Source organism: Penicillium concentricum (assembly GCF_028827145.1).
Source record: "Penicillium concentricum strain IBT 3081 chromosome Unknown utg000006l_segment0_segment0, whole genome shotgun sequence".
Classification (NCBI taxonomy): Eukaryota; Fungi; Ascomycota; class Eurotiomycetes; order Eurotiales; family Aspergillaceae; genus Penicillium; species Penicillium concentricum.
In genome coordinates, this window is record NW_026622759.1 from 2,167,223 (window position 1) to 2,193,431 (window position 26,209).

General features: G+C 49.1%; 11 protein-coding genes across 11 annotated transcripts; 5 read left to right on the forward strand and 6 right to left on the reverse strand.

Annotated features, from left to right (window-relative positions):
* Positions 1 to 266: 266 nt before the first annotated feature.
* Positions 267 to 1,180, reverse strand: N7517_011029 (DNA-directed RNA polymerase III subunit RPC25; the record flags this gene model as incomplete). The annotated part of the gene is made up of 5 exons (XM_056728752.1): positions 267 to 561; positions 616 to 679; positions 732 to 969; positions 1,025 to 1,123; positions 1,169 to 1,180. The coding sequence occupies 5 exons, from the start codon at positions 1,178 to 1,180 to the stop codon at positions 267 to 269; spliced, it is 708 nt and encodes a 235-aa protein (XP_056574567.1).
* Positions 1,181 to 1,455: 275 nt separating this feature from the next.
* N7517_011030 (CCCH zinc finger protein) lies at positions 1,456 to 3,557 on the forward strand (the record flags this gene model as incomplete). Its single annotated transcript, XM_056728753.1, has 2 exons — positions 1,456 to 3,411; positions 3,471 to 3,557. 2 exons carry the CDS (start codon positions 1,456 to 1,458, stop codon positions 3,555 to 3,557), a joined length of 2,043 nt encoding a protein of 680 aa, XP_056574568.1.
* A 758-nt stretch (positions 3,558 to 4,315) lies between these two features.
* Positions 4,316 to 5,050, forward strand: N7517_011031 (GPI anchored serine-threonine rich family protein; the record flags this gene model as incomplete). The annotated part of the gene is made up of 2 exons (XM_056728754.1): positions 4,316 to 4,529; positions 4,584 to 5,050. 2 exons carry the CDS (start codon positions 4,316 to 4,318, stop codon positions 5,048 to 5,050), a joined length of 681 nt encoding a protein of 226 aa, XP_056574569.1.
* Positions 5,051 to 6,925: 1,875 nt separating this feature from the next.
* N7517_011032 (uncharacterized protein) lies at positions 6,926 to 8,085 on the forward strand (the record flags this gene model as incomplete). Its single annotated transcript, XM_056728755.1, has 3 exons — positions 6,926 to 7,177; positions 7,243 to 7,550; positions 7,605 to 8,085. The coding sequence occupies 3 exons, from the start codon at positions 6,926 to 6,928 to the stop codon at positions 8,083 to 8,085; spliced, it is 1,041 nt and encodes a 346-aa protein (XP_056574570.1).
* Positions 8,086 to 8,772: 687 nt separating this feature from the next.
* N7517_011033 (uncharacterized protein) lies at positions 8,773 to 10,068 on the reverse strand (the record flags this gene model as incomplete). The annotated part of the gene is made up of 3 exons (XM_056728756.1): positions 8,773 to 9,555; positions 9,611 to 9,848; positions 9,911 to 10,068. The coding sequence occupies 3 exons, from the start codon at positions 10,066 to 10,068 to the stop codon at positions 8,773 to 8,775; spliced, it is 1,179 nt and encodes a 392-aa protein (XP_056574571.1).
* A 909-nt stretch (positions 10,069 to 10,977) lies between these two features.
* On the reverse strand, positions 10,978 to 11,909 carry N7517_011034 (uncharacterized protein; the record flags this gene model as incomplete). The annotated part of the gene is made up of 2 exons (XM_056728757.1): positions 10,978 to 11,520; positions 11,577 to 11,909. The coding sequence occupies 2 exons, from the start codon at positions 11,907 to 11,909 to the stop codon at positions 10,978 to 10,980; spliced, it is 876 nt and encodes a 291-aa protein (XP_056574572.1).
* Positions 11,910 to 12,496: 587 nt separating this feature from the next.
* Positions 12,497 to 14,134, reverse strand: nop12 (rRNA-processing protein NOP12; the record flags this gene model as incomplete). Its single annotated transcript, XM_056728758.1, has 2 exons — positions 12,497 to 13,963; positions 14,015 to 14,134. 2 exons carry the CDS (start codon positions 14,132 to 14,134, stop codon positions 12,497 to 12,499), a joined length of 1,587 nt encoding a protein of 528 aa, XP_056574573.1.
* A 1,434-nt stretch (positions 14,135 to 15,568) lies between these two features.
* N7517_011036 (uncharacterized protein) lies at positions 15,569 to 17,850 on the forward strand (the record flags this gene model as incomplete). The annotated part of the gene is made up of 4 exons (XM_056728759.1): positions 15,569 to 16,430; positions 16,488 to 16,557; positions 16,606 to 17,092; positions 17,146 to 17,850. 4 exons carry the CDS (start codon positions 15,569 to 15,571, stop codon positions 17,848 to 17,850), a joined length of 2,124 nt encoding a protein of 707 aa, XP_056574574.1.
* Positions 17,851 to 18,828: 978 nt separating this feature from the next.
* On the reverse strand, positions 18,829 to 20,774 carry N7517_011037 (fungal specific transcription factor domain-containing protein; the record flags this gene model as incomplete). The annotated part of the gene is made up of 6 exons (XM_056728760.1): positions 18,829 to 19,195; positions 19,249 to 19,431; positions 19,486 to 20,093; positions 20,152 to 20,232; positions 20,285 to 20,598; positions 20,651 to 20,774. 6 exons carry the CDS (start codon positions 20,772 to 20,774, stop codon positions 18,829 to 18,831), a joined length of 1,677 nt encoding a protein of 558 aa, XP_056574575.1.
* An 824-nt stretch (positions 20,775 to 21,598) lies between these two features.
* Positions 21,599 to 23,553, reverse strand: N7517_011038 (uncharacterized protein; the record flags this gene model as incomplete). The annotated part of the gene is made up of 3 exons (XM_056728761.1): positions 21,599 to 22,701; positions 22,766 to 23,401; positions 23,472 to 23,553. 3 exons carry the CDS (start codon positions 23,551 to 23,553, stop codon positions 21,599 to 21,601), a joined length of 1,821 nt encoding a protein of 606 aa, XP_056574576.1.
* Positions 23,554 to 24,097: 544 nt separating this feature from the next.
* N7517_011039 (Cytochrome b5) lies at positions 24,098 to 25,554 on the forward strand (the record flags this gene model as incomplete). Its single annotated transcript, XM_056728762.1, has 2 exons — positions 24,098 to 24,182; positions 24,233 to 25,554. 2 exons carry the CDS (start codon positions 24,098 to 24,100, stop codon positions 25,552 to 25,554), a joined length of 1,407 nt encoding a protein of 468 aa, XP_056574577.1.
* Between the last annotated feature and the right edge of the window lie 655 nt (positions 25,555 to 26,209).

Genomic DNA, 26,209 nt, shown 5'->3' on the forward strand with positions numbered 1-26,209 from the left:
TAGGCCTATGCGGTCTCAAGCCTTTTGGGTAGTCTTTTGATATGTCTTCTTATATCTAATATTGTTTATAGATATTTATTCCCGTTCTTAGTCAAAATATAGGTAAAAACGGCTGAAAATGCGCACACCGACTTCTCTATGTATAATATTGGATATTCATTGGCATTGATTCGTATGGGTATCTGATCTGACTATGAAGGAAATTGTATGGGCGCTGAGAAGAGGCCGCGATAGGTCAAGCGACAAGAAGACAATCTAATTTTACATCAAATGGCGTGCCAGCAGCCTACCACCAAGTGATGGGTCCCGTTCCACCCATTTGCATCGAGCCCTAAAAGATGGTCAGCGAGGATTACACATTTCCAAGATTGGGAGAAACCAACAAGAATGGAATACGGAGGGCGCCTCTCCTGTGGAGTTTCATCCGCAAGATCTGGTGCATTGGGGATTTGGTCGTGCCACTCTTCTGATTCGACGCGGAATCGAACAACTTCTCCTACATCGAAGAAGAATTCTGTTCCGCCTTCGCTCTCCCAGATCCATACCTGCTCGGCATAATCGCTGCAAGACACATTAGCATTTGTAGACTTGACCATCAGGCAGGGATCAGCTCACAATCGGGACTTTTCCATAAGCATCTGTGGCGGGATAAGGATATCATTGAAGAATTCAAGACCAACTGAAATTCGTTACTTTTTGATGAAGACTGGATTTGCGTGTTTGGGGCATACTCTTGATTCCATGCTCTGTGCCGCTAGCAATCTTTCCTAACATGATCTCTCCCTTGAAAGGTCGGAAAACAATCATGCGGAATTTAACTGAGTAATAGTCAGTAAAGATCTCGGGTGTGATAAAGGGCTTGCATAATCTACCGTTGACATTAACCAATCCAGTTCCGTGACCAATCAGGCCATCGGAAGACTCAAGTAGGTCATAGAAGCTGATGCAAAGGCCAATTTTTTGAATGACCTAGAGGGGAGAATAAGCATTGGGAAACTAGCAGAAAGAAGCTTGAATTCCATACTTTATTAGCGTACTTTGCATTGATATTGTCTTCAAGTGCAACTGCGCTGAACTTTGAGAAATCCTCAGGCGAGATCTGGATCAAGTCCGATATGGTGGTCTGTAGGCGTTAGAGAAGGTTTTTATATATGGGCGTCACACTTACTAAGATAAACATAGTAATGGTAGGAAAGGCAGAGACAGAACGATTGATCTGACTAGGCAGCAGCACAGTGAACAGGTGTGAGTCTCTTTTTCTGTTTTCCTATTGTCGTCGTACCCCAAGAAACAATCGAAAACCTTTTGAGATTCTTCCTCCGCTAGAATCCCGCCCATCACGTGACCCCGGAACGGAAGCTTTCAATCTCAATCTCAACTCCGCTAACACGCTAAGCTTACGAGATTATTCCTGTGTTTGTGCTGGGGTCTGTGGAAAACCCAAAGACTCTCATCATGACCTCGCAGGGATTTTCTTTCCCGCCCCCGCCGCCTCCGCCGCCGGCAACTAACCAGGCGCCGGCTCAGCAACCGACCCAACATGGTCAGAATTGGGGTGGACACGGCGGACATGGTGGAGGACATGGCGGAGGCCAGCGGGGGCGTGGGAGAGGACAAGGGAACCGAGGCCGAGGAGGGAATCATGCATCAGGTGGACAAGCACCATCGTATCTTCCCCCTGCAGGTTACAACTACGCGCAACCAATGTATGGCGGATACCCTCCTCAACCTCTTCCAACGGCACCTTATATGCCTCCCCAGCCCTACCATCATGGACAACCGCCGGCCTTTCAGAATCCTCAAAACCCGCCCTCGTTCTCATCCCAACAATATCCTCAGTCGGTAGCTTCGGGGAACTATCAACACTACAATACGCCCAACCTTCCTACTTACCCTCCCACACCTCCGACATACATGCAAGGTTTACCAACACCTCCCCATGGCCATCCACCAAACAATCAAGCAATGATGCCCCCCATGTCATGGCGCAATGATATGCCAGGTGCGGCGCCATACATGGGGGCTCAACCGGGGCAAGCACGAGGCCCACGACCTCCCCATGCGCATGGCAATCAGGGCCCGAAACCGAAGCACAATCAGAAGCGGGACCACTCAGCTGCATTCACCAAGCCTCAATCAACTGCACCTCGGACTCCCGCTGCGCCTGCCGTCCCAAGCTTCGGCAACCCTCTACCCTCAAAGCCACCACCAGCCGCAGACTCCACAGCCAACAGGAAGGCAAAGAAAAGAAAAAGGAAGCACAACCAACTCGGCCTGACCCCTAATGCCGAAGAACACGAATCAAGCGAAGAAGAGGCCGATGAAGACGAAGAATCGAAGCTAGCGCAAAGTGGCTCTAATGCAGCACCACTTCAGTTCTCATACAAAGGTAAAACGTCTACATTACAAACGCCATCTGATATTGCTGCTTGGATTGCAGAGCGGAGGAAGAAGTTCCCCACTCAAGCTCGGGTTGAAGAAAATAAGAAGTCTATGGAGGAGGCAAAAGCTGCCCGTGAGGCAGTTCGTCAGCAGAAGCAAAAAGAACAACAGGAAAAGCGAAAGGAACATATCCAAAAGCAAAACGAACACAAGACAGATCCCGCTGCAGATGCGACAACAAACGCGCAGCGCAGAGAGAAGATCCGGCGCAACCTTGAACGAGAGGAGAAACGAATCCAAAAAGCCATGGCTGAGACCGAAGCTGCTCGTCTCCGAATGGAAGCTCTACAGAAGGAGGCATTGAGCCTGAATGCAGACTTCAGCCAAGACGAAGATACCGGTATCACGACCATGCAGCAACACCCAACCCTGGACCCAGTCATCAAGACTGAACCCGCAAACGCGCCAGAACCAACCATCAAAACCGAACCCGAAACCGCGGTACCGGAGCCAGTCATTAACGCTGAACCAGAAACTGCACTGCCGGAGGCAACCATAAAGACCGAGCCTCATGACCCTATTCCAGAGCCCGCGCAATCGGCCGACCCCGCTCCCCTCGCGACAGAGGCGCAGGGAGATCCTGGATCCTTGCTCGAGTCCAACAATCTCGAGCCCACGATCACCGAACACCCCACCGACCATGACTTGTATGGCATGGAGATCGCATCCGATCATGGGGCCAGTGATTGGACGTCATCGGGTGCTTCTGGCTCAGATTCTGACTCCGACTCTGACGACTCCGCGCCAGATCAAGTAACTTCACGTCGCACGGCTCCAGATCGAGTGCCGCCCCCACCCCGTGAAGGCAAAAAGACTGTATGCCGTTACTTTGCTCGTAATGGGCACTGTAACCGTGGCGACCAGTGTAAATTCCTCCATGAGAATGACTCCGAACGAACCTCAAAGGCCAAGGCCAAGCCTACGGAGAAGAAGGAGAAAGAGACGAGACGCAAGGGACTTTATCAAGCTGTGAGAGCCCCATTTATTGATTTTACGGCTCCTATTGAAATAGTACTGACACAGATTAGTTGCTGGACCGACAGACCCAAGACGATGACCGCCGGGCAATGGAAGTGATTGTCTGGCTAGGTCAGAATGATATGTTGGCGGATTGAACGCCCCACACGATACCCCAATAAATTAGCGTCAGAACTGGACGATCTACGAAACATCTTCATGCGCAAGGAAAAAGGTCATAGCTCGGAGGCGTAGGGGCTTTTGGCTGGATTTCTAACTTGGACGAATATCCGAACCTTAGTGTGTGGCTCCGATAGCACAGAGCAAAATAGATCAAAAAAAAAAAATTCCCATTATTACTTCTTTTGACGAGGTGTAGTACTTAGCCAATAATAATCTAAATTTATCTTTTTCTAAATCAGAGTATTTTTGGTCCAAAATAGCAAGATAATGCGAAGTGACTGTAGCCGACCAAAGTGGATATAGTCATTTAAGGTCACGTCGAGATTAGACCAGTCAACGCAGGCGATTCCCTGCCAAGCGAGACAAAGATGGCCGTTAGTGGTCCAAAGACTCGTGGGATCAACGCCACGCTCTGTGTTTCCCTCTTTTCAGTCCTCTCGGGCCCTCGCGGGCCCTCTCCGGGATGTACAATGGCCAATCAGTCACCTTGCTTCTTTTTATATTTGTTTTTTATTTTTTCCCTTTGACTTTGCCGGTCTCTACTTAGCTCCCTATTCATGGGGGCATGTCTTATAAAGCAAAGAGTAAATAACCCCGTCCGGATATCCGGCCTTTTATTCCATATTTGCCTCTTTAGCGCCTTTCACTCCTTTGAGGCCTTTGATTTCACTCTTTTATCTACATCTCTCACTTGAACATCCTATTCTTCCCCATCTTTATATATACATTCATAATGCGTTTCTACATCTCTCTCGCTATCGCCGCCATGGCCGCCGTCGCCTCGGCTAACAGCAAGGCCAACCCCTTTAGCATCCCCGTCACCGGTTACACCTTCAAGACCGGTGAGCCTACTGCCCTGAAGTGGCAGCCCACCACCGAGGGCACTGTCAGCCTGATCCTGCAGTGGGGAGCCGTGATGACCGGTAACTCCGGCACTGTCATTGCCTGTAAGCCATAACATCAAAATGACTCAATATTCCCCCTATACTAACCTTCCTCAGCGAACATCGATAACGACGGTAGCTTCACCTGGGATGTTCCCTCCTCCCTGGCCGCCCAGCCCGACTACACCATTAAGATTGTCTCGGACGAGGATAGCGACGACTACAACTACATCGGCCGTTTCACCGTCGAGGGCTCCACCGTCTCTGTCTCTTCTTCCAGCGCTACCTCCACCACCGAGTCCACCACCGACTCTTCCACCAAGGCCACTCGCACTACTACCTCGGATGAGACCACTTCCAGCTCTGCGGTCAAGACCACCAGCGCCTCCACCATGACCACCGCTTCCAGCTCTGCCGTCACCACTTCCGCTACTGAGACATCCGAGAGCGCTACCTCCACCTCGGCTAGCGCTAGCGAATCGGTCTCCCAGAGCGCCGTGCCCACCACCAACACCGGTGCCGGTGTTGTCAACCGTGTCTCCGGTGGTATGCTCGCCATCGTTGCCGGTGCCTTCATGCTGTAAATTTTTCTATGCATACCGATCTTGTCATGAACGAGACCTTGTTTCAGAGTCACGTTCACATGCTTTATTGATACATATTTTTTTTTTCTTCACTTCTCCGATTGACTGTATTTGAAACAGCCAATTAATTTGTGTTATTCCCTCTTATGGGGGCTGTACAAAACATTCCGTCCCTGACTACGGGATGGCTTTTTTTGTTTTTATATTGTGTGCCCCAGCGTTAACGGTATCTACAATTTACTTTGTGATTTTCAATGTGTATTCTTCAATTGATCAAAAAGAGGGGGAAATAATTAATTTCGATCGTCCCGCGTCCACTTTTTTAATTGTAGTCTAATCTCGCTAAAATATTGTCCAAGTCCTTTACAATTCTTTTACAAGGGTTTACTCCCATAACTTCGTACCGAGTACTTTGGGGTGTTCATGTGTTACCTCGGATGAATTAAATACGAGGTCATCTCAGTAAGGGGTCTCTTTACTCCGGAGTAGTAAATAATAATGATCGACCGGTGTTGGTGGAGACGGTTAAAAATCTAAGCAAATCCAAGCAAATCTCCCTAAGGATTCCCTCTTCTCCACATCGAGGATTGGAGCTTTTGGGGTTGACATTTGATGAGCATAATTTTAGGAGACTATAAAATACATTTTCCTATTTGACTACTTTGTAGCTATAACATTGGGTAATTTGATTTCAGTCCTAATTTTGCGATTTTACTTTGTATCAAGTCGCGGGTCGATCTCCGTGGATTGTACGAGTTCGTATACTTTCCAAGGTTTACAGCATGAACATCCTACCTATGTACTCCATTAAAGTACATAAAAAACTATATAGAACATACTCGGACAAACTTAGTTCTCATGATCCGAAGTCATCTCGATCAAGTCGGTTTGTTCATCATGCCCCTGTACCTGACTCGTGACCACTCACACATGCACCAGGTACTAGGTACCCCCTCTACGATGAAATCCCAATCGGTTGAACGACTCGACATTTCAGGTCTCCGTGAACGATTTCATTGCCATCTAGACTACCACATTCTTTTCCAAGATTTAGAGGATCTACTCCCTATGTTGTAGGCTTCGGGCTATGCTAGGCACCTGCGCTATGATAAAGCAACCCTGGCATAATAAGCCCTCCAATTCTGCATGTCCCTTGACACACCGCATGAACAACATGGGAGCACCAAGGAAAATAAGCACATCGCTCATGTCTATCATTAATAATAACACCCCGCTCTCGTCATCAAAAGCTCAACTCCAAGCAAGGGTCTTCACAAATCTATGATCGCAGGAACACTCCGCTCCACCTCGTGTCTGCGCTGCGAGGAAGCAAGACTCCTAGCATTATGCAGGGTTTTGCTAGAAATCCCGAAAATATCCTGTCCATCTGATCAAGCCATAGGTCGGATTCTGGATCCGGTCTGATCTATCAATCGACCACCTTGAAGAAAATGTGATTGCCTATATGCAATAGATGCAGAAGCCATGCGGCAACTGGGGTCGTCGTCATCCACTTTCCTTTGAAATATTAATGGATCAGCTTGTTGTTTTGTGTCACTTTGTTACGCTTGGCCATCGGTTATTGGTTGGTTGCTGCAAACGATGACAGCTGGGTTTGCAATGATCGAACCCCTAGCTTACAGTAGATCCCACTGATGGGCCCGAGGATCCGAGATCCATGAAAAGATTTTGTTCCATTCGAATGTGGACTGTTCTGCATAATTTGCTTATAAAGGTGCTGTTGCACCCTCCCTAGGGGTTGTTGTTGTTTATTTGCTCAGTCGTGCAATTGAAAGCTCAAGTCAGAGCAGAGCAGCCTTTTTTCTGATATATCCATTTTTGTGAAGACCTATCCAACGAGAACAGGGATCTATCATGCTATCCAAATTCCTTTTGGCGTCGGCTGCGACCCTCGTGGCGCTATCTAGTCTGGTCAATGCCCAGACAAATATCACGGAGAAAGACTGCGCCTCCACATCCGACTACTCAAAGTGCAACAGGGATGTCGCGGACAAGTGGAGCTCCTGTCTCCGAGGCTGCAACGGCAATGGTAACTGTGCCGTGGATTGTGGCTGCGAGTCCCACCAGAAATATATCAACTGTATGGCGGAGTCGTGCTGGAACCAGGTATGACTTTTATATACTCGTTTATGACCACCATAAACCCATGCTAACAATATTTTGTTCTTCAGGTTTACTCCTGCAAATACCAGCTATTCGTCCAGCAATACTTCGCCGTCTGCCCCAGCGCCAAAGAACCAATCCCCTTCTGGCCACCCCCAGACAACGCACCAAACCGCTGCTCCTGCGATCTAGGCAAAGTCACACAAACAACCCTATCATCCCGTAACCAGCAGATCAAATGTATGCGCGACGTCACCGACAAACTCACTTCCGACATCGGCAACATCCCCGACCTATCGAAACTAAACAACGGTCTTGATATCGCCAACCGCGCCTCGGACTGTGCCTGCTGCGGCGCCAGCGCTAGTATCTCCGCGTAAGTGAAACCAACCCCCAACTCTTCCAAACAACCAACTAACCCCAACCACAGATCCTGGGATATCTGCCCACACACCGAACCCACCCTCGCCGGCGCAGACATGTGGGGAGTCTTCTTCCCCTCCGATCTCCCAAACCTATACACCTCCCTACCAAACTGGGCCTGGTCATCCTGCGACTCGACGCTCAAGGACACGAAGTGCAAGGACCTTGGTTTCACAGACGCAGACAAGTTCTACAAGCCCGGTGATCTTCCTAAGAACGGCACATCGACATTGTACGAAGTTGGCGGTACGGTTACGGCGCCTCCTAGCGGTACGGTTCTCGTTTGGTCCCAGTCTTCGACTACTTATACCGTTACTGCGACTGGGTATGACAAAAAGGCTGTTGCTAGTCAGAGTAAGTACCGTGCTACGGCTACCGGGAGTGATGTGGCGTTTGCGACGCAGTCTTCTGATAGTGGTGCTGCGGCTGTGAGGTATGGTGGTGTTGGGGCTGTTGTGGCTGCTGTTTTTGCGGTTGTTGTGTTGTAACTTGGATAAAAGTATGGATAGACTGTTGGTAGGCTGTGGGCGGAGGAAGTGATGTTTCTATGGTATTTCATGATGTGATGTGACCGGGTTATGGGGAGGTATGAATGTGGCGTATGAATTTCTCTGGTGCATGGCTACTTTGGACGGACTGTTATGTTGGGGTGGAAGATCTGGATATACTCAAATGACGAACAATCCAATATTCTAAATGCATAAGTTGCTCTCTTATGTCGAAAGGCCTGTGTAGTACCAACCTTGCACCTCTATAGTATGCATTGACCACTACTCTACGAGTTGCCCAATTTCTAGCCATCCGTCCATACAATGCCTTCCATAAGATCGGGTCCTAGGATATGCGAATGCGCAATTCCAATTCTCGCAGGCCCAACGTCGCTGATACTCTTGGAAGCTCAGATCATACATAGTATCGGCTGGTGATGAATGGCAAAAACATTGCGTGGATGTGATCAATTTTAAGGAAAAAATAACGTTCTCTTGATTGTAGCTTGCAGAGCTGCAAAATTATGTAAAAAGGCTCCTCGGCCGCCCAGAACGCCAGTTACTCCCCAGATATCGGTATCAAATGTTGAAATCATAGCCCGCTAGACAATGCACGGGCACCGTAGTCAGTGTCCTATGGGACGACAAAAAAGCATGGAATCTACAAAAACCAAAGAGACGAAACAATCATGCAACCCACGACGGGATGACCCGCTTCAAGAACTTCATGAACTTCCAGAACCCAACGGCGTATTCCTCATTACCATGTGGGTCCACGACCCGCTCAGGGAACGCAATACCCGCACCAAACAGCCCGGGGATATCAGATGCGCGACCAGGCTCGTGGAACGTGCCTGTATCATGATCAAAGCTCAAAAGAAGGGGTGCACCATCCTTCGTGAGATTAGGGAGCGAGGTACGGCTATACCCAACTGCCTGGACAAGATAGTCGCACGCGGGCAAGTACTTCTGGTACTGAGCAGCTTCGATCTCTTGCCCACCGGCGCAGTCGATCTTAGCCAGGACCTGGCCAGCAGGTGAAGTGGCAAGCTTGTCGTCTTCCAGCTCGGAGCGAGCAAAGTTCGCAGCTAGGCCTTTGAGACCGGTGTTGTCGCGCAGGATCCAGCCGTCCTTGTACTCTGCGTAGCGGAGGGGGTGGCGGGTGAACCAGCTAATGCGCAAGAGAGGGTGGGAGGTTTGGGCGAGCTGGGTGAGGTTTAGGATGGCGAGAATGGCGCTGTGGGATGCGCCGACGATGGCGACGGAGATAGGTCTGTCTGTGGGGAGGGTCTCTGCTAGTTCTGAGGGCTTGAGGACTAGGTCGAGGTCCAAGCGTTGGATGTCCAGTCCCGCGACGGGAATGGGGGCTGTTGTGGGGAAGGAGCCTGTGCAGAGGATCAGGCGGGTAGCCTCGATGATCTCGAGATCTTCGGATGAATTCTGTTTGATGGAAATGGTCCAGTTGGAGGTCTGGATGATGTCATAATTAGTTTTGATATAGAAGTAGTGCAATAAGATCGCTAACCGTTTCGTTCAGGTTGGCTGATTTGACAAGGCCGTGGCATGCATATACTTCCTCCATCTTTAGTAGACCGTCTGTCAGGCCGCGAACCATATCCGCTGCATAACCAAGGGTGCAGGTGGATTCTTGGTCGAGTTTGGCCAATTTGGTGAATGCATTTGGTGATTTGGTGTTATCGATGACTTTCTGGAAAGGTTTTGTGGCTTTTGCGAATGCTTGGAATAATGAAACTTTGGTGTTGCTGGGTATCCTCGTTAGTATCTTGCGGTCTTTGTTTACGTGTCACAAGAGTTCGGTACAAACCTGGGAACTTCGCGATACTTGCTGTGGACTCTCCCGGCCTCGAAAGAAGGATCAATCCATGCGATTGTACCCAGCTGGCGCTCCAACAAGTTTCCCATGACGGCCACTCCAGCCGGACCGGCTCCTACAACGACCGCTGCGCATTTCCGAGTAGCCATGTTGTGTGATCGGAAGATGGAAGTAAGAATAGGAAAGCAAGTGGAAGCTGATCAAAATGTGGAATGTGGAATGTGGAATGATAAGTGTAAAACAGTGTTTATTTGAGTAACTAAAATAAACAGAATCGTAGCAGATATCGCGATGGGGTCATGACGGGGTTTAAAAAGGGGGAAGTATCGGCCAAGACCCAGGGAACATCATCGGCGATGGAATGTGTGATATTTTCATGCAGATAACGCAACCAGCACCCAGTCGGGACATCGCCATGGAGCGGCACAGTCATTCTCTTCAGCACTGGAGGTCCTAGTATACCGTGACACATGTGTAGGCTCTCGGACGAGATGGGTCGCCGGTCTATCGGCAAGTAATAGCCAATCCATCCTGCCCCGCTGGGGATCTTTGTCCTAAAATTGGCTTCATGTTTTGGCGGTCTGTGATGCCTGAGAGTATCAGACGGCGACTCATTCGGTGACTCGGGGTTCAATCGGCGATTGAGCCCCACTGCGCTTCCCGTCGGCCTGTCGGCCTGTCGGCTGCGTCGATCCGTCAGTATGGGAAGAGGTGCTCATGGCATAAAACACCATTTTCACGTTATGGGCGGGAATGTTGGAAGTCCATGGCTGGGCAGCATGACGGTTAGCATCTGGGAGAAATAAAAAAAGGTAAGCAAGCTTGAGGAGGCCATAGGTTTTATATTGTATTGTTTTGGCGTCGATCAGACAGTCTTGGCAGAATGGCGTGATCAATTTTGGACTTCGAAGCCAATCACCGCTTAGCAAGTATACAATGGAGTTGATCAAGACTCAAGAGGATCTGATATAAAATATTATTTTGATAGGTCATTTAGTACTGCTATCGGACAATATCCATATCTATACGTCCGTGCTTTTCCTTGTTCTAACCTTCCCTCATACAGCCCAGTATATCCTCACGCTCGCTCGATAAACGTGGTTTGACCAGCCAGGAAACCTCGCCCGGGCCCAAATAGCAATCGAATCGCCAATTTCTAACTCACGCACTCCACGTCCATCAAGAGTAGCCCGGCCACGACCCAGGGTCTTCTCAATTTCGAAGGCCTCCGGCGCGTCTGCCTGGATATCGTCTCGATAGTCCCAAACAATCTTATTGTGCTGCATTTCGCTCACATGGGCTCCATTGACTTGCAATTTGTTATCACGCGGTAACAGTAGCGCATCTGCCTCGGTATAGTGTTTTCGGACTTGTCCGCGCTCATTGTCGAGGATCTCTTGCTCGGTTCCGTCGACATACATGTTCCTTTTATGGGCCTCGTGAATAACTTCGGCGTCAAACCAGGTCCATGAAAACTCATACATGTTTTCGCGGCGTCGCCCGCCGCCTTGATCATGAGATGAGATATTGAATACTATCTTGCGACAAGGGTGTGCTCCGCGGTGAGGTAGGGGGGTAGGGTTCGATTCGTGTTCCAGGCTCTAAACGAAACAAATGGTCAGCATGAATCAGATAACTTGAGATAGGATGGATATACATTCCGATCATAACAGAGGGGAACCGTCTTTAGCAAAACTTGATCACAGTCTTTCTGTATAATCCGTTGATCTTGCATTTTCTCCTCTATCGAAGGCCAATATTCCGCAGCATCGACGATCATATCGATGAGCTCCTCGGGTAGACCGTGTGGGAGGTTCCATTGCAATAAATACCGAACATTGAGTACATCCTCTAAGTTGGGATTGAATACCTGAGGTCCTGGATCTGGGATACACTCATCCGACTTATCGGAATCTGTGCGGTTCGTGTCTGCAGAGGGACGGCCATGGGACTGGCGTAGGTTGCCTGGGCGAAGTCCGAAGGGTAACATGGTTGTAATGCGATTTTAGGTGCTGACTTGAAGGCGAACTAAGCTTTGGTGACACCCGGGTACGTTTAACTCCGCGGTGAATGTAGTAGATATCGATTCGGCTTGGGCAACTGCGTCACGCACACACAAGGATCGGTCAGATATGGCTTGTATAATTGAACCGTCTTTTCGTGTACTGCCCGAGTTAGCTATAGGCATTGTTTTCGTCGAATCGTACACCTCACCCCGCATACCACATGGAGGTTGGAATTAAAGTTATTTTACTTTGGAACAATTGACTTTTCAGATGAAAGATATTTAAGAAAAGAGGCATATCAAAGGGGTTAAATAATTAATGGAAGAAGGTATGTACACATGTGATTGATCAATCGAACATCGATCGTGGTGTGGCTGTTCGATCGTGGACAATGACGTCAAGATCTCCATTTATAGCTTAGAAATTTTGATGGCCAAAGTACGCGGAATTAGATGCTTCAAGTACTCCGTAAATATGCTGTAAATATGCATGTCTCTCGAATTTTGTGATCTTCATACAATATATTCAAATGCCCTTTCCTAACGCCCAATACAAATCTGGCTTTTTATTTTCAGCCCCGTCTGCCACCCGCAGCTTTGTATGCGGCAGCACGCTTGCTGCTTCGGCTTTCTCGCTTGGCCTTCGTGCCACGGCTCTTTTGCTTCATTCTGATGGATGATGATCCCTCAGTAGCGCGGTGACCCTCAAACACGAAAGAGTTGCCGGCAATAGTACTGTTGGCATCGGCCTTGACTTTAGCCGCACCCGCACGGCCCAGTAGCCTATTAGCACGTCCTTGCATCGTCTTCTGGGCCTCGTCGACACGAGACTTCTTGGCCTCAGGACCGGAGGGTTCGCGCTTCTTAGCGATCTTGCGCGCACGTGTAACACGCAGCTTGCGGGGAAGCATGGGCGGGAAGTTCTTTCCGTTGAGTGGGAGGCACTCCTCAACACCGTTGCCATCGTAGAACTGGACATAGGCGAATCCCTTGCCAACACGAGTGGCGCTGTCACGAATCACACGGACGAACTCGACGTTCTTCTTGATAGCCTTCTTGTCCTTGCCTCCAGTGTGGGCGTTGAAAATACGCCAGAGACCCTCCTCGATATCGGCAGGAGCGCGAACCTTCTTCTTCTTGCCGGTCTTCTCGTCCTCTTCGGGGGTCTCACTGTCAATGAAAGACAGGTTGCCGACAAAGACACAGCGCTTGTGGTCGATTTCTGCGGGGTGGGCAAGACTATCAACTCGCAAGTGACGGTCCAAAACCATGGTGCCGTTCAAGGCGGCGGGAGCCTTGCGTGCGGCATGGAGAGTGGTGTAGACAGCGTATGCGTTGGTGCTGGGTGTAGTCTCATCGAGAATCTCGCGCTTCGCGAAGGAAGCACGCTTGGGAATACCACCACCGCTGGCGAATGCAACGGAGCGGAAACGGATCGACTCGATCTTGTGGGGGCCGGTGGATTCAGGGAGGGTCGAGCAGAAAGAGGCCAGGTGCCTGAGAAGGGTCTTCTTGGCGGTCTTGGACTTGATAGCCTCAGTAGAGACGTTGCCCAGGAAGACAGTGCGGTTGGACTTCTCAACTTCATCAGCCTTAGCGGTTCCGGTCAAGCTCTCGTGGACGGGTGCAGGAGCGGCCTCCTCTTCATCGCTCTCTTCTGATGCAGATGCTTTGTCGGAGTCCTCGCCTTCGTCATCTTGCTCATCTTCGCTACCTTCTTCTTGTTCGGTCTGCTTTTGGCGCTTTGCATGCTCGGACTTCCTCTTTTCCTCGTCCTTCTTCTCCTCCTTTGCGATGCGACGCATATATGTCTCCTCGACCTCCTCAGCGGCACCGCCACGCTTGCGCTTGCGGTTCTGTGTGTCGGTAGGTTGTTCTTCCTTCTCTGCGGCCTCAGAATCGCTCTCTTCGGCAGCATCGTCCATTACTTCATCGTCTGACGCAGATGATAGGTCGTCCTCTTCAGCATCATCTTCGTCCTTTTTCGCCCGTTGGGTGGGCTCGACATACTTGACAACGGGGGCTTTCACAGGACCAGCCTAGATATTGTTAGTTCAAAGTCCATTAGTGGCATATCAAGATAGACATACACTTTGCGCAAAAAGCGAGGACAATGTTGGGTCAAGAGAGGCACCACCAAAGGGAAGAGTGGCAGCGGGCTTGCTGGTCTTCTCCTCCGTCTGGGAGGATGATTTTGACTTTTTGCCCATTTTGATATGTGTTTGGTCTGTGTTATAGTCTTAAAAAGTAAGTGACCAAGACGTGGCTTTGCGATTGACACTGCGCCGATGATAGCTCCGACTTTTTTTTTTCCTTTAGTTTCTGCTTATCGGGTCTTGGCACGGAAAGCTGCTTATCACATGACTAGGACATCCAAGAGTTGTTTCTTCAAGGTACCATCTTACGTTGTATATGGTAGATATATGTGAATATCACCTATGCAGGCCATTTTGTACTACTTACTATTCTTGTCTATAACTACTGCCCCTCTCTATGTATTCCTGGAGGGTTCTTGTTTGGGATTGGGCGGTAAGCCTGTGGATGTCTGATTGCACTTATACACCATCTAACATAGTGAGACCGAAGAACATATCATTTGTTCTGTTATTCCTTCCATGTTTCTTCCGGTATAAAAGTACAATATCAACATATTATTATACAAGATGGCCTATCCCTTTTCACCTGCAGCTACGTCAGTTACAACCTCACGTGATTCTATTTTTTCTTCGGGCGGTGAGCCTTGCCCTCGCCGGAACGCAACGCGGCAGAATCAGCGGTCACTCGCTTCTGTTGCTGCACCCCATCATAGCGATCTGCTGCTTTTGTCTGCTGAAACCCCCTCTTTCGGTTGTGTTTTCTCATCCTTGATCTTTTTTTTGATCTTGATTACGGTCCCTGGCCACTCCTTCATGCCGTCAACCCCCCTGCGACTCGGTACCCTCGTCTTGTCCGCTTCCTAGCCATCCTCCCCTCGTCCTCCAGAGTCGGTCTGCGCAGGATTCGTCAGACCGAAAGCTTTCACGGCCTACGATAGTGGTGACACGCGTGGGCTTGGACTTGAGTCATAATTTGCGTCTCAGGAACGCGGTGGTTTTGGGAATCGTGCTCGGTCGCGAGCAGCTGTGCTCATTAACGGCGTCGCTCCCGGCGCATTGTTGAAACGGTACGTCGCTTGTGACTCTACATCAATCCCAGACTTTCATCTGGTAATTTTCGCGAGGAGGGAACATCTCTGTATCTTATGGAACTACTGTGATCGGTACACTTGCTTTGCGCGGCCTCTAGTCCCTGTGCTGAGCGATTGTTACCGACTCTGGGGCGTTCGATGATCAATCTCCGCACCACCGCCTTCTGGAGGCGCTGACCTATCTCTCGCACCCACCAACCACTTTTTGCCCACCAACTCCGTCTTTCACTGGTTTTGCTGAGTTGACATGGCAATTGAGCTAATTCAATCTGTGGTTTCTCTAGATTCTCGATCGAAACACCATTTGGTGGATCGGTGACCAACCCTCCTCCCTCACCTCACGTCTGCGGCGAATCTCAACCTCGCTGCACGCAATCAACCAACCCAATATCACCCCAGCCTTTCTTGTCTTCACTCATATTGTGTTGCGCCAGCTCTCTTGGCTGCATAATTGTTCATGGAGGTAGCTGAGAGCAGAGAACAGGCCTCCGTTGGTCACACAACGGGGGCAGAGTCCACAATCCCCAATGGCGGTCGGAACCCTTTTCTAGATGACCCGCTCATGGATGATGATGGACGCTCAAGTAGCTTGAGTGAGATCGACGATGTCTCTGACAACGAACCGTCCGACTTCGAAGATCCCATCAAATCAGACAGGCCAATGGAGAACGATTCGGAGGCCGAAACCGAGCGCATCGAGGATTCTCCACGCAACAGCAACCGGAAACGAGACATCGTGTTGAGTGCCGCTAGTGCTGGGCCAAGTCCTAGCAAGCTTCATCAATCTACGACACTCGATGATGTCGACGATGAAGCACTAGTGGCGGACGATTCTCCTAGCAAACCGCGACGGTCTTCAAAAAACAACGGCCTGACCGAAGATATTCCAGACCTGGCCGACCTAGGTGATTCTGAGCTCCCAGATAGTCTCGACAAGAAACGAAAACGCGTTGAGGTCAGCGACGAAGAGCCCACGAAGAAACGCCGGAACTCAATCAAGAGTGACTTGAGTGACCCAATCGATGATGATACCCCCCTCTCGCCCGAGCCGCTCGGCAACCCCATGGATATCAATGACGATGGCATACTGGTTGACGAAGTTCCTGAGTCGGACCTCCCAGCCCCGCCTTCTAAAGGCAAAAAGGGCAAAAAGGGTAAGCGGAAAGGAAGAAGGACCCAAGGCGCCGATGAGGAGGTGGACGCCGGGGTCGAGGCCACAATAGAGTATGTTGCTGATGAGATTCTTGGAGAAGACGAGGAGCCTACGGAACGAGGAGATGAGCCCGATGGCGCGGAGGCAGTTCTTCGAGCCGAAGAGTGTAAGTCTTGCCCTTCATACACCCTTTGGGCGCTATAGATACTGACGCCCTGTACAGCTGTGAAAAAGATGTCTGCTATGGATTCACTAGCGACACTGGAGAAAGAATTTGCAACGTTACGTGACAAGTAAGATATCATTCCATCTCTCACATGCTTCTTTGCTCACAGTCGTAGGATTTATGACGAACGGATATCCAAACTCAATCGCGAGTTGGAGATGCTTACCGGTCCTAGCCCGACGCATCCTGAGTACTTGCGGCAGATTGAGTGTGTGCAACGTTACCGGGACGCCAAGATCAAATACGAGCAAAACTTGTATCGATACCGCATGAAGTCACTCATGCACAAGGGCCTGGCCGAGCGAACACAGGCCCATAGCACATACTACCAGCGGATTCGAGATGCGCGCGAGCGGCATTCAAGTGCAGTCAGCAAGCAGTTCTATGCCATCCAGCATGATCGCTTCAAGACAGACGAGCTTAGCCCGCACCATATCATCCCATTCCCCACCCGTCGGTCGCAGCAAATCGCACACCAGACCGCATACAACCAGGAAGTTTCAATTATGGCCGGTGTCGCCAAGTATGTTGGCTTCCCAGCTGCCCCGTCCTTAATGGGTGCACGGCCCACCGAACTTGATGATGATCTTGAAAAGATGGGGGTAAGTCATATTCATATTTCTAAATTTGATTTGTTGCTGATAGCAGGGTATAGATTCCTATTGAGGCTCGCGCTTCGGCACCACGGCACTCATCAGCAATGCCACCACGGGCCAACATGTCTACCATGTCTTCTAATGCCTTCCGTTCGGCCGAAGAAGCATTCCTAGAACAAACACCCTGGGCAAACCCACAACATCCCATCCATCAGCAGCAGCAACAGCAGCAGCATTCGCAGCTACCTCGGCCACAAGGTCGTACATTTGAGCATCCACAACCGTCATCATATGCAACGCCAGCCGCTCAAAAGCGGATGGTAGACATCAACGCACCCAATGGATCTGCATCCACCATTCCGGAGAATGCCTCTGCTGCCAACTCATCAGCCAACAATACCCCTTACGGCATGGAGCACGATCCAAGGCATCAAACGCAAGGGCCTTTCCGCAACCCAGATTATGATGCCGATCATCGGAAATCCGGGTTCCGGTCACTGAGTTCATCTCCCTTGGATGTGCGGAAATCACAGCCGCATCTCACCCATGCCCTCGAACACCGCTCTCCCCTTACCGACGCCCCATCCCACAATCACATCTTCTCTCCACCTTCTGCACGCCAAGGCTTGTTTCAGCCTTCAGCCACTCTCCAACGGGAGACCTCTCCATCCCTCCCGTCTAAACCTGTTGATGTGGTACATTACCGCGCTCATCAGTCAGGAATTTCCACAGGGTCTGGTTCAAATCACATGCCTAATCGATGATCGATTAACTTTGGCGATTGTTTCTGAAATGACTGGTCAACACCCCCCTTAATACCCCGAGAGTCTCCTAACCTCTTTCATGCATCTTTTGCACTTATCTTCTGTGATAAACCCTATGTTTTTCTACTCAGCTCTTGCTCCAGAAGCAAATATATCTTGACTGTCATTTTCGCCTGTGTTGCATGAATGAAATACCAATCTGGGGTCTTGTCTTTTGAGTTTCAACAGCGTTCACATGTGGGATACTCCCGTTGTCATTACTTCTAACTTTGGATTCGAAGACTTTATTTGAATGGAACGGAATATTGTTAAAGCTGTTATTGTTTTTATCATCTAGGGTGTATGGGGTCTGGATTTGTTTCTTGCCTGTGGTAGAGAAACATCTTTTGCATTGGAGTGTCTTTTTCTTTCTCCTTTTCCCTAGTATCTGCTCTTCCAGGTGGATTTGTGCTTCTTTATGTACATACGCCTTTATTTGATATCATAAGGCCTTTAACCCCTTTCTCTGATTATTTCCTGTTTAGATCTTCGAGTTACCATTGTACTCTTACTATAAGACCTTCACAGCCCCTCCTCTTGATCAGATCATTATATATCTTACGAGGTCAGGCATTTAGGAACTCCCAGGCTCTGTCATGATTGGCAAGTTCACTCAGTCATCTTCAATGATCTTTAAGAGAAAAGGTTACATATAGCGGGGCTGGATCTTGGAACCACAGCGACGCCACACCTTCCCTAGCCCCATCCTAAGTGGAGCTCATCTGATGCTAAGATTCACTTCACTGATTTGCTTCACCTTAAACCCCCTTATGGATGCATTAGCGAGAGAAAGAGTCAAAAAGGGTCCATTCAGGGAGATTAAGAAAGAATAATTAACTGGACAGTATCTGCGTGTACAATAATTATAAGCTTGCATGCATTTTTTCTAAAAAATTCTAAACAGTGCGTGTATATCTGATTATATATAGTTACAGAAATCTAAGTTTGCATGTTGTTGAGTGACTCCCAAAAATTGAAAATCGATACCTCATCCATCAGCGCATCAATGGCATTTTCGTCGATTGTTATTCCTGCCATAGGATCTTCGACAGAAACATCCTGCGGTGGCGAAGACTCAGATGCCAACTCAGGCATAACGGTTTGAGCCACATAATTTGGGAAAATATAACGGATGGCTTCGAGAAAGATACCTCGGAAGACCGAAGAGCAGGGGTGGGTGTGTTGCATCTGTTCCAAGACTATCATGCACACCTCAATTTTGTTGAGACCCAAACGTCGGGAAACGGGATCGGCAGATTTGCAGTTCAGGAGGTGGACGTGCATTGCTGGGACTAAGAGCGGTGGCCTGGAGTGATTGTTAGATACAAATTGTCATTTGTAGGATAGTTGCGCACTCACGTCATAGGACCCGAGAATTCTAACAGCTTCTCGTGTGCTAGATTATCAAGGATGGCATTGGTCTGTAGCGCAGCTGTATTGATCTGATTTCGGACGTGAGCTCGCCATGCTTCCTGGCGAGATGCCGGCAATCCTTCAGGGTCCTTTGTGATGAAAGGACGGTAAAAGGTGATTAAGAATGCTCTTTTGGCTGTCAGCTGCAATAATTTTATCGATGGATATGGTGTCAATACTCACTGGTAATGAAGTTGCAAGTGATACAAGTAAAAGGTTGCGAGTGAACTCTGGCCCGTCTCCTGATATTCGGGAAGTTGAAAGTTCAAGACCTTGTGCTCAAGTGCTTCAACCTGCTGGAAAGACGAACTGACTCCAAAGGGTTGGTAGCATAGGGTTAGAGTGTCTCCCAAAAGCTGAGTGAGTTCAATTATTGTCACCCAATAGTCTGCCAGCTGCGGCAGGTCTTTCGGGACATATGCTGCCGATATAGATTCGGGCAATCCGGTAAAATCACTCAACATATCATCTGCAGACGGCGGTACGGTATTACAGTCATTCATGTTGATTCTCAATGGACGGCCCATTGTGAGACTTAGCCAACGGTCTCGGAAGAAACAGGTCCACCAAAGGCGGCGCCAAAGACGCTGCTGTGCTCCGCTGACAGGTGAATTGGCACAGACCGCAGCGGAGAAACGATGCAGACCCATTGTTTGGCAAAGGCTAATGGCAATACCAAGCCAAAACCACGGTTGGGTGTATGTATCAGCTTCAGAGTGGTAAAATCCCAAGAGAAGTGCTGATTGTAGGAGAACTGTGTGATCTGTCTCACCCCCATTATGATGTAGGCACTAAGAGTAAGTCATTAGCCAAGAACTTTGGGAATAGATCAAATACTGGGTTGTGTACCTTTGCACGAGAGTACATAGTTTCCTTCATCGCTTTCATGGACGAAAAGCCCTCTTGTTTCCAAATTTTGGCCGGAACATGCTATATCTACGTTAGCTAGATTGTAATGCCACTCAAAGCAGGTAGGCCTCACATTCGCAGCAGCATAGAAAATGCTCCATAGTAATATGAGATTGTATGGTTGACTGTCTCCGCCGGGATAGAGGCGTGGAAGCGTCGTAGCGTCAATCACCGGCATAATGGGATGTACATGATGAAAGTATGCCCGCAGAAGTTCATCGCATGTTTCTTTTCGGGGCATATTGAAGACTCCCTTGTACTGCAAGTATGCTTTGTCCTCGGGAGATAGCGAGGCGGATGTCTTGGAAGTGAGCATGATATGCCTTGATAGAGGCTGCTCCGAAGGCGAGCATATGTCAAAGACAGCACCGAATCCAGGCGAATCACCTTGAGTCTTGGGTTAGCTTCAAGTAAAAACACTCGCACGGTGACTACAGACCTGTGTAAAATGGCGCTTGGCCAGGGTTGTGATTTTTCCCGAGGACTTTGGTGGCGATTTCAACGCCAGTCTGCTCTTCATCGTGACGCCGAGAATAATCAGGGGGATTAGATACACTCCTCATTTCAGTCAGTTCAGGGCGATCTACATTTTGCGAAGGCGTTTCATTTGGAAATGAATGAAGTGGAAGTGACTGTGGAAGTGAGGATTGTGGAAGTGAGGATTGTGGGAGTGATGATTGTGGTATCAATGCATTGGAATCTGTGTTATGGGGCGGGCTGCTAACAGACGCAGTTCGACGTGTATGTCTCTCGCGTATGCTATTATCTGTCAGCGATAAGCTCCTATCAATCTGGAAGCAAACCTGACGTTTGGGTTTTTGTCGGCGGAACGTGGCATTCTCTGCCATCTTGCGTACAGCCTATGCATGGGATACCGGTCACCGTCACGCTACAGCGGACTTTGCGCTGACGGCAATTTTGACAGGCAGCAGCCGATCGATAGCGACGTGTAGACATGATGAGTCTGCCAAGTATTGGTGTATCGGTCTGCCGAGAAGGTCGGGTCGCCGAGTGTCGTCAAGTATATTAAAAGTGATCCGAGACAGCCGAGGCCCAGCAGCATTCCTTCCCGAGAGTTCCGAGGTAAGTATTTTCTATGCAATGTGGCTGAGATCTGAGATAAGGAGAAGAAAAGGCTATATTTACCACGAAAAGATAGAGCGACAGAGAAGAAGAGAAAAGGAGAACTAAAAAGATGAGATTCTATCTACAGGGACAAAGGTCGAGGTTGTTACACGAGATGTCTGACGTATCTTTGTGGCCTGAGGCATCACAATTCTTAGCCCTACATAGGATGGAAGTTTTTATAATAAAATTCATACAATATATATTCAATATAAATGCCAAAATCACAAAATATCTAGTAGTTATAATACATGAGGGCTATCTACAGGATAGTAATTCCAGTAAAGGCCCGGTGCTCATCGGAGTGGAGCTTCTCCTTGTTCTTGCCATCCAGGTCGCAGCGGTAGATAGATCCGCCGAGATCAGTGAGATAGGCATGAGAATTGACTGAATCCAACTTGAGACCAATTGCCTCGTTCAGACCCCTGGTGAGGATCTCGTACCCCCGAGGGGAATTGGCTGGTAGCAGGAGACCATCTTCACCCAACTTGGCTCTGTTCAGCGAGTTGCCCCACGGGATTTCACCACGATCGGTCCAGTAAAGTGTGTTAGAGGCTTCGTGTACCTCAAGATCAATTGGCTCGGGAAGATCAGCGATAACACACTGGACGTCGCTACGAGTAGTTGCTGACTGACCCTCAGGGGTTGTGATATTGGCGCAGAAGATGCGGCCTTCGCCACCCTTGGAGGCTCCCTTCTGGGTCCAATAGAATTTACCCTGGCTGGGGTTCACAGCAACTCCCACGCACCAGGCGGAGATACGCTGCTCGGGGGTCATATCACGGCCAGTGTTATCAATCAAAACCTCCAGGTTGGAGCCGTCGAAGGCACAACGGTAGACTCGGCATCCTTCACGGTCACAGAAGTAGACGGTCTGTGCCTCGGAATCAATGACCAGCTGCTTTGGTGTATCGATGGTTCCTGGGGCAACAAGTGTCTTGATGTCGGTTCCATCCACGTTGGCGGAGTAAACGGCACCGTCGGGCTTTCCGGGAACACCCATGCAAGTCCAGAACATGCGGCCAGAGGCTGAGTCTACAGCGAGTCCATCAGGCAGGGATTGACCTTTGAGGATTGATGTCTGCTTCTGGCCATCTGCGGAAACCCGGAGGATCTCTCCTGATGTCATGCTGGGTGCGGCGGCTGACAGTCCAAGGTCCAACACCAAGATTTCGGGCTTCTTTGAATCGGCACTGGTAGGAGCTGGGCTGCTAGCAGGGTACAGGCCACCCTTGGAGCACTTTGTTCCCAGCTTTCCGTGATCCAGGTAATTGGCCTTCAAGAAGTCGACAGTCTTCTCGGGAGAAAGTCCACGTTCATCCACGTAGTGACCCTCAATGAAGGCAACGGTGTCTAGGCCAACATCTAAACAATTTTCTGTCAGTGAACAAATTCGCATAAAGTCAAGGAGGGAGAGGGAAGATCTTACTGTCCATTGTCCGGCAGGGCAGAGTGCCTGCCTTGACAAACAATTCACCCCACATAGCATCAATCTCCTCGGGAACCGAAACACCCTCAGCCAAGATAGTCAAGACCTCGCGCTTCACGGCAGCCCACAAGCGGTTGAAGATGAATCCAGTGGACTCCTTTCTTGCGACATATGGGTTTGTGGCAGCTTCCTTGCATTGCTGAACCATGAAAGGGAAGATCTCTGGGGTAGTGTGTCCATTGGTCATAAGCTCCACAATCATACACGCCGGCGGCATATAATAGTGCATGTTAAGAACGCGGGTCTTGGTGGCATCCGAGATCTGACCGATCATCTCGGAAGTCTTGTATGAAGATGAGTTGGAAGCTAGGATGCAGTCGGCGGGAGTGAGGGCCTCCAATTCGGCGAAAGTGGCGATCTTGAGTGCGAGCTTCTCAGGAACAGCCTCAATGACAAGCCAGGCATTCTCAACGGCTGACTTCATGTCTTCGACGGCTTCGTATGATCCGGGGACTTTCTTGGTTTTGGTGGCGTATGATTCAACATTTTCCTTAATGTAGGCGATTCCGTCGGCTCGCTGTTGCTCGCTGGGGTCGCGAATCTTAACATCGAAGCCGGCTGAAGCCCAAATGCATCCTGATGGCAGAAATTTGTCAGTATTTCTATCTATTGAATAACATAATAGATGGATGGGTGGGATACGGACCTACTCGGCGGCCAAGTACACCTGCGCCAAGAATGGCAACAGTGCGGCTGCGGTAGTTGCGAGGGGGTTCCCAGGATGACATATTGTAAATAACGTAAGTGGTTCAGGTATAAAGGTATAAAGCAGTCTAGTTGGTGATGTATTGGTTCAATGGCAGTGGCAGGTGAGTTCCTTTTATGTCCTGTTGCATTTCCATTACCATTGCTCTTCCGTGTATCCCTCGGAGGTCCACTATCCACTACTCAAAACCAGAAAGGGAATCAAGGAAGTTCGTCACTGTCAACAAGACACAATACCGAGGATCATCTAAGTTGGTTCATTCCTCGGAAACTCCAGTTTCGGGCCGTGGAACCGGAACAGATAAGGTTGGGAGGCGCGATTGGGGCGAATGCTTAATGTGGACCTGTCGATCTCTTAGCTGAGCCCCATTATATTGTGGAGATCGCGATGCCGAGGTAGTCTACCTCGGCAGGTACGCCCCTGTTTGGAGTTGAATGTTAATCAGAAAATCTTTATAGGACAGAAAGAATAAATAGCTCATTTAGTTTCTAAAACTATAAAGGATTTGTCTTCAGCGTCACGCTAAAATCACAAACACACCCTCATTGATATTGCATCCATACACAATGGCAGCTTTGAAAGAATTTGATGCGAGCGAAGTCGCAACTCACAAAACAAAAAATGATCTTTTCGTCATCATTCATGGAAAAGGTAATGCTTCCATTCCCACAATATCTTGTTCAACCTTCTAACATACTTAGTGTACGACATCACAAACTATGTGCGAGACCACCCCGGTGGTGCGGATGTGTTGTTAGATGTCGCCGGCACAGATGCAACAGAAGCATATGAGGACGTCGGTCACTCAGAGGATGCAAATGAAATTATGGAGTCATACCTCGTCGGCACCGTCAGTGATGGACACGAATTTGTTCAACGCAAGGTTGTTCGTGTGATCAAGCCAACCTCCGAAACAGAGACGCCCAAGAACTCATCCAGCGTCCTCAAAGCTGCAACAACAATTACTGCCGCACTTGCTGCCGGTGCGCTGGTTTATGTCTCTTCCAAGAATCACCGAGCCCTGACCGAATTCATCGCAAAGCACACCCCGGCCTCCCTACAACTCTCCGAGGTTCGCCTACCATTCACAAGCCTTCTGCGTGGTGGATTTGTGAGCGGAGTCACTGCTGCCACTCTAGCTTGCACTACGATCGGCGGGGTCATCGGAATCAAACTCTCAAAGTTCACCGAAGTCGAGTCTGGGTTCACAAAGTACCGTCCATACAAGAAAGCCTCGGCCATGAAGAAGCAGGACCCACATCTCGTGAAGGGCTTCCTCGAGCCCAAGACCTACAAAAAGCTCCCCCTCGTTCAGAAGGAGCAATTATCGCCCAATGTGTACCGCTTCGTTTTCCAGCTGCCCAATAAGCGGGACGTGATTGGACTCCCAATCGGCCAGCATGTCGCTATTAAGGCCATGATCAACGGTGCCGCTGTCTCGAGATCCTACACCCCGACATCCAATAACCTGGACCTTGGAAAACTGGAGCTAGTCATCAAATGCTACCCAGATGGCCTTCTCACTGGACAATACCTCGAGTCTTTGGAAGTTGGTGATAAAGTGGAATTCCGAGGCCCGAAGGGCGCGATGAAATATCACAGCGGTCTTTGCAAGAAAATTGGTATGATCGCTGGTGGAACCGGAATCACCCCGATGTACCAACTTATCCGCGCGATTTGCGAGGATGATCGGGATACGACTGAAATCAGCCTGATCTATGCCAACCGAAGCGAAGAGGATATTCTTCTTCGTCGCGAATTGGAGTCATTTGCACGAGGATATCCCAAGAACTTCAAGCTCTGGTACATGCTTGACCATCCCTCTGACGACTGGGCATATGGCAAGGGATACGTTACAGGGGAAGTCATGGCTGCAAGATTGCCTGGCCCAGCACCTGATACCAAGATCATGCTTTGTGGCCCACCAGGTATGGTGAATGCTTCAAAGAAGAGCTTGGTGGCTGCGGGCTTCAAGGCTCCTGGCGCTGTTGGAAAAATGACCGACCAGATCTTCTGCTTCTAGTGTGTTTCTGGTCAAATACTCTGCTTGTTCCATGTTTATAAATTGTGCTGTATATTAGAGCTGTATGTGAATTCAATGTGTTTCCTCTTAATATATTTCAGAAATGTTTCATTTTAACTTATATGCCATCTAGAGGCAGACAGATCTCATAACAGTCCTACGTAATTAAGAAGAGGGGCCACATATGCGGACGATTGATTTTGTCCCATGTATACATACGTAGAAAAGTCCGACGTCTTACACCATTTCCCTTTTCCTGCGTGCTATGCACAACCGGGGCTGCCTCCCTTCCCGGGCCCTTCAGGACTGGAGCCACGTAGGCATATATGCACAATAGATCTTGATAAAAACTTGATATCACCATAAAGACTAATCCTTAACACTGCGTGAAAATCCGAATCCTACTTAGGTGCCGTACATAATGTTAGAAGACAATGTACAAACAAGCCTATGAGAAATCAACTGCGAAATTAGAGCTAAGCAGCTAGGTCTAAAGTATACAGGCGTGCGTGAATAAGGCGGTAAAAAAGGAGAATAAATTATTTGGGTTAGCGCAATGACTTCTAAAGCCTGTCATAGGTAGACCTATAAAACCGAAAAGGGGACACGTCATCTGAAAAGAGGACATCAAAAGAATATCTTACAAGACCAAAAT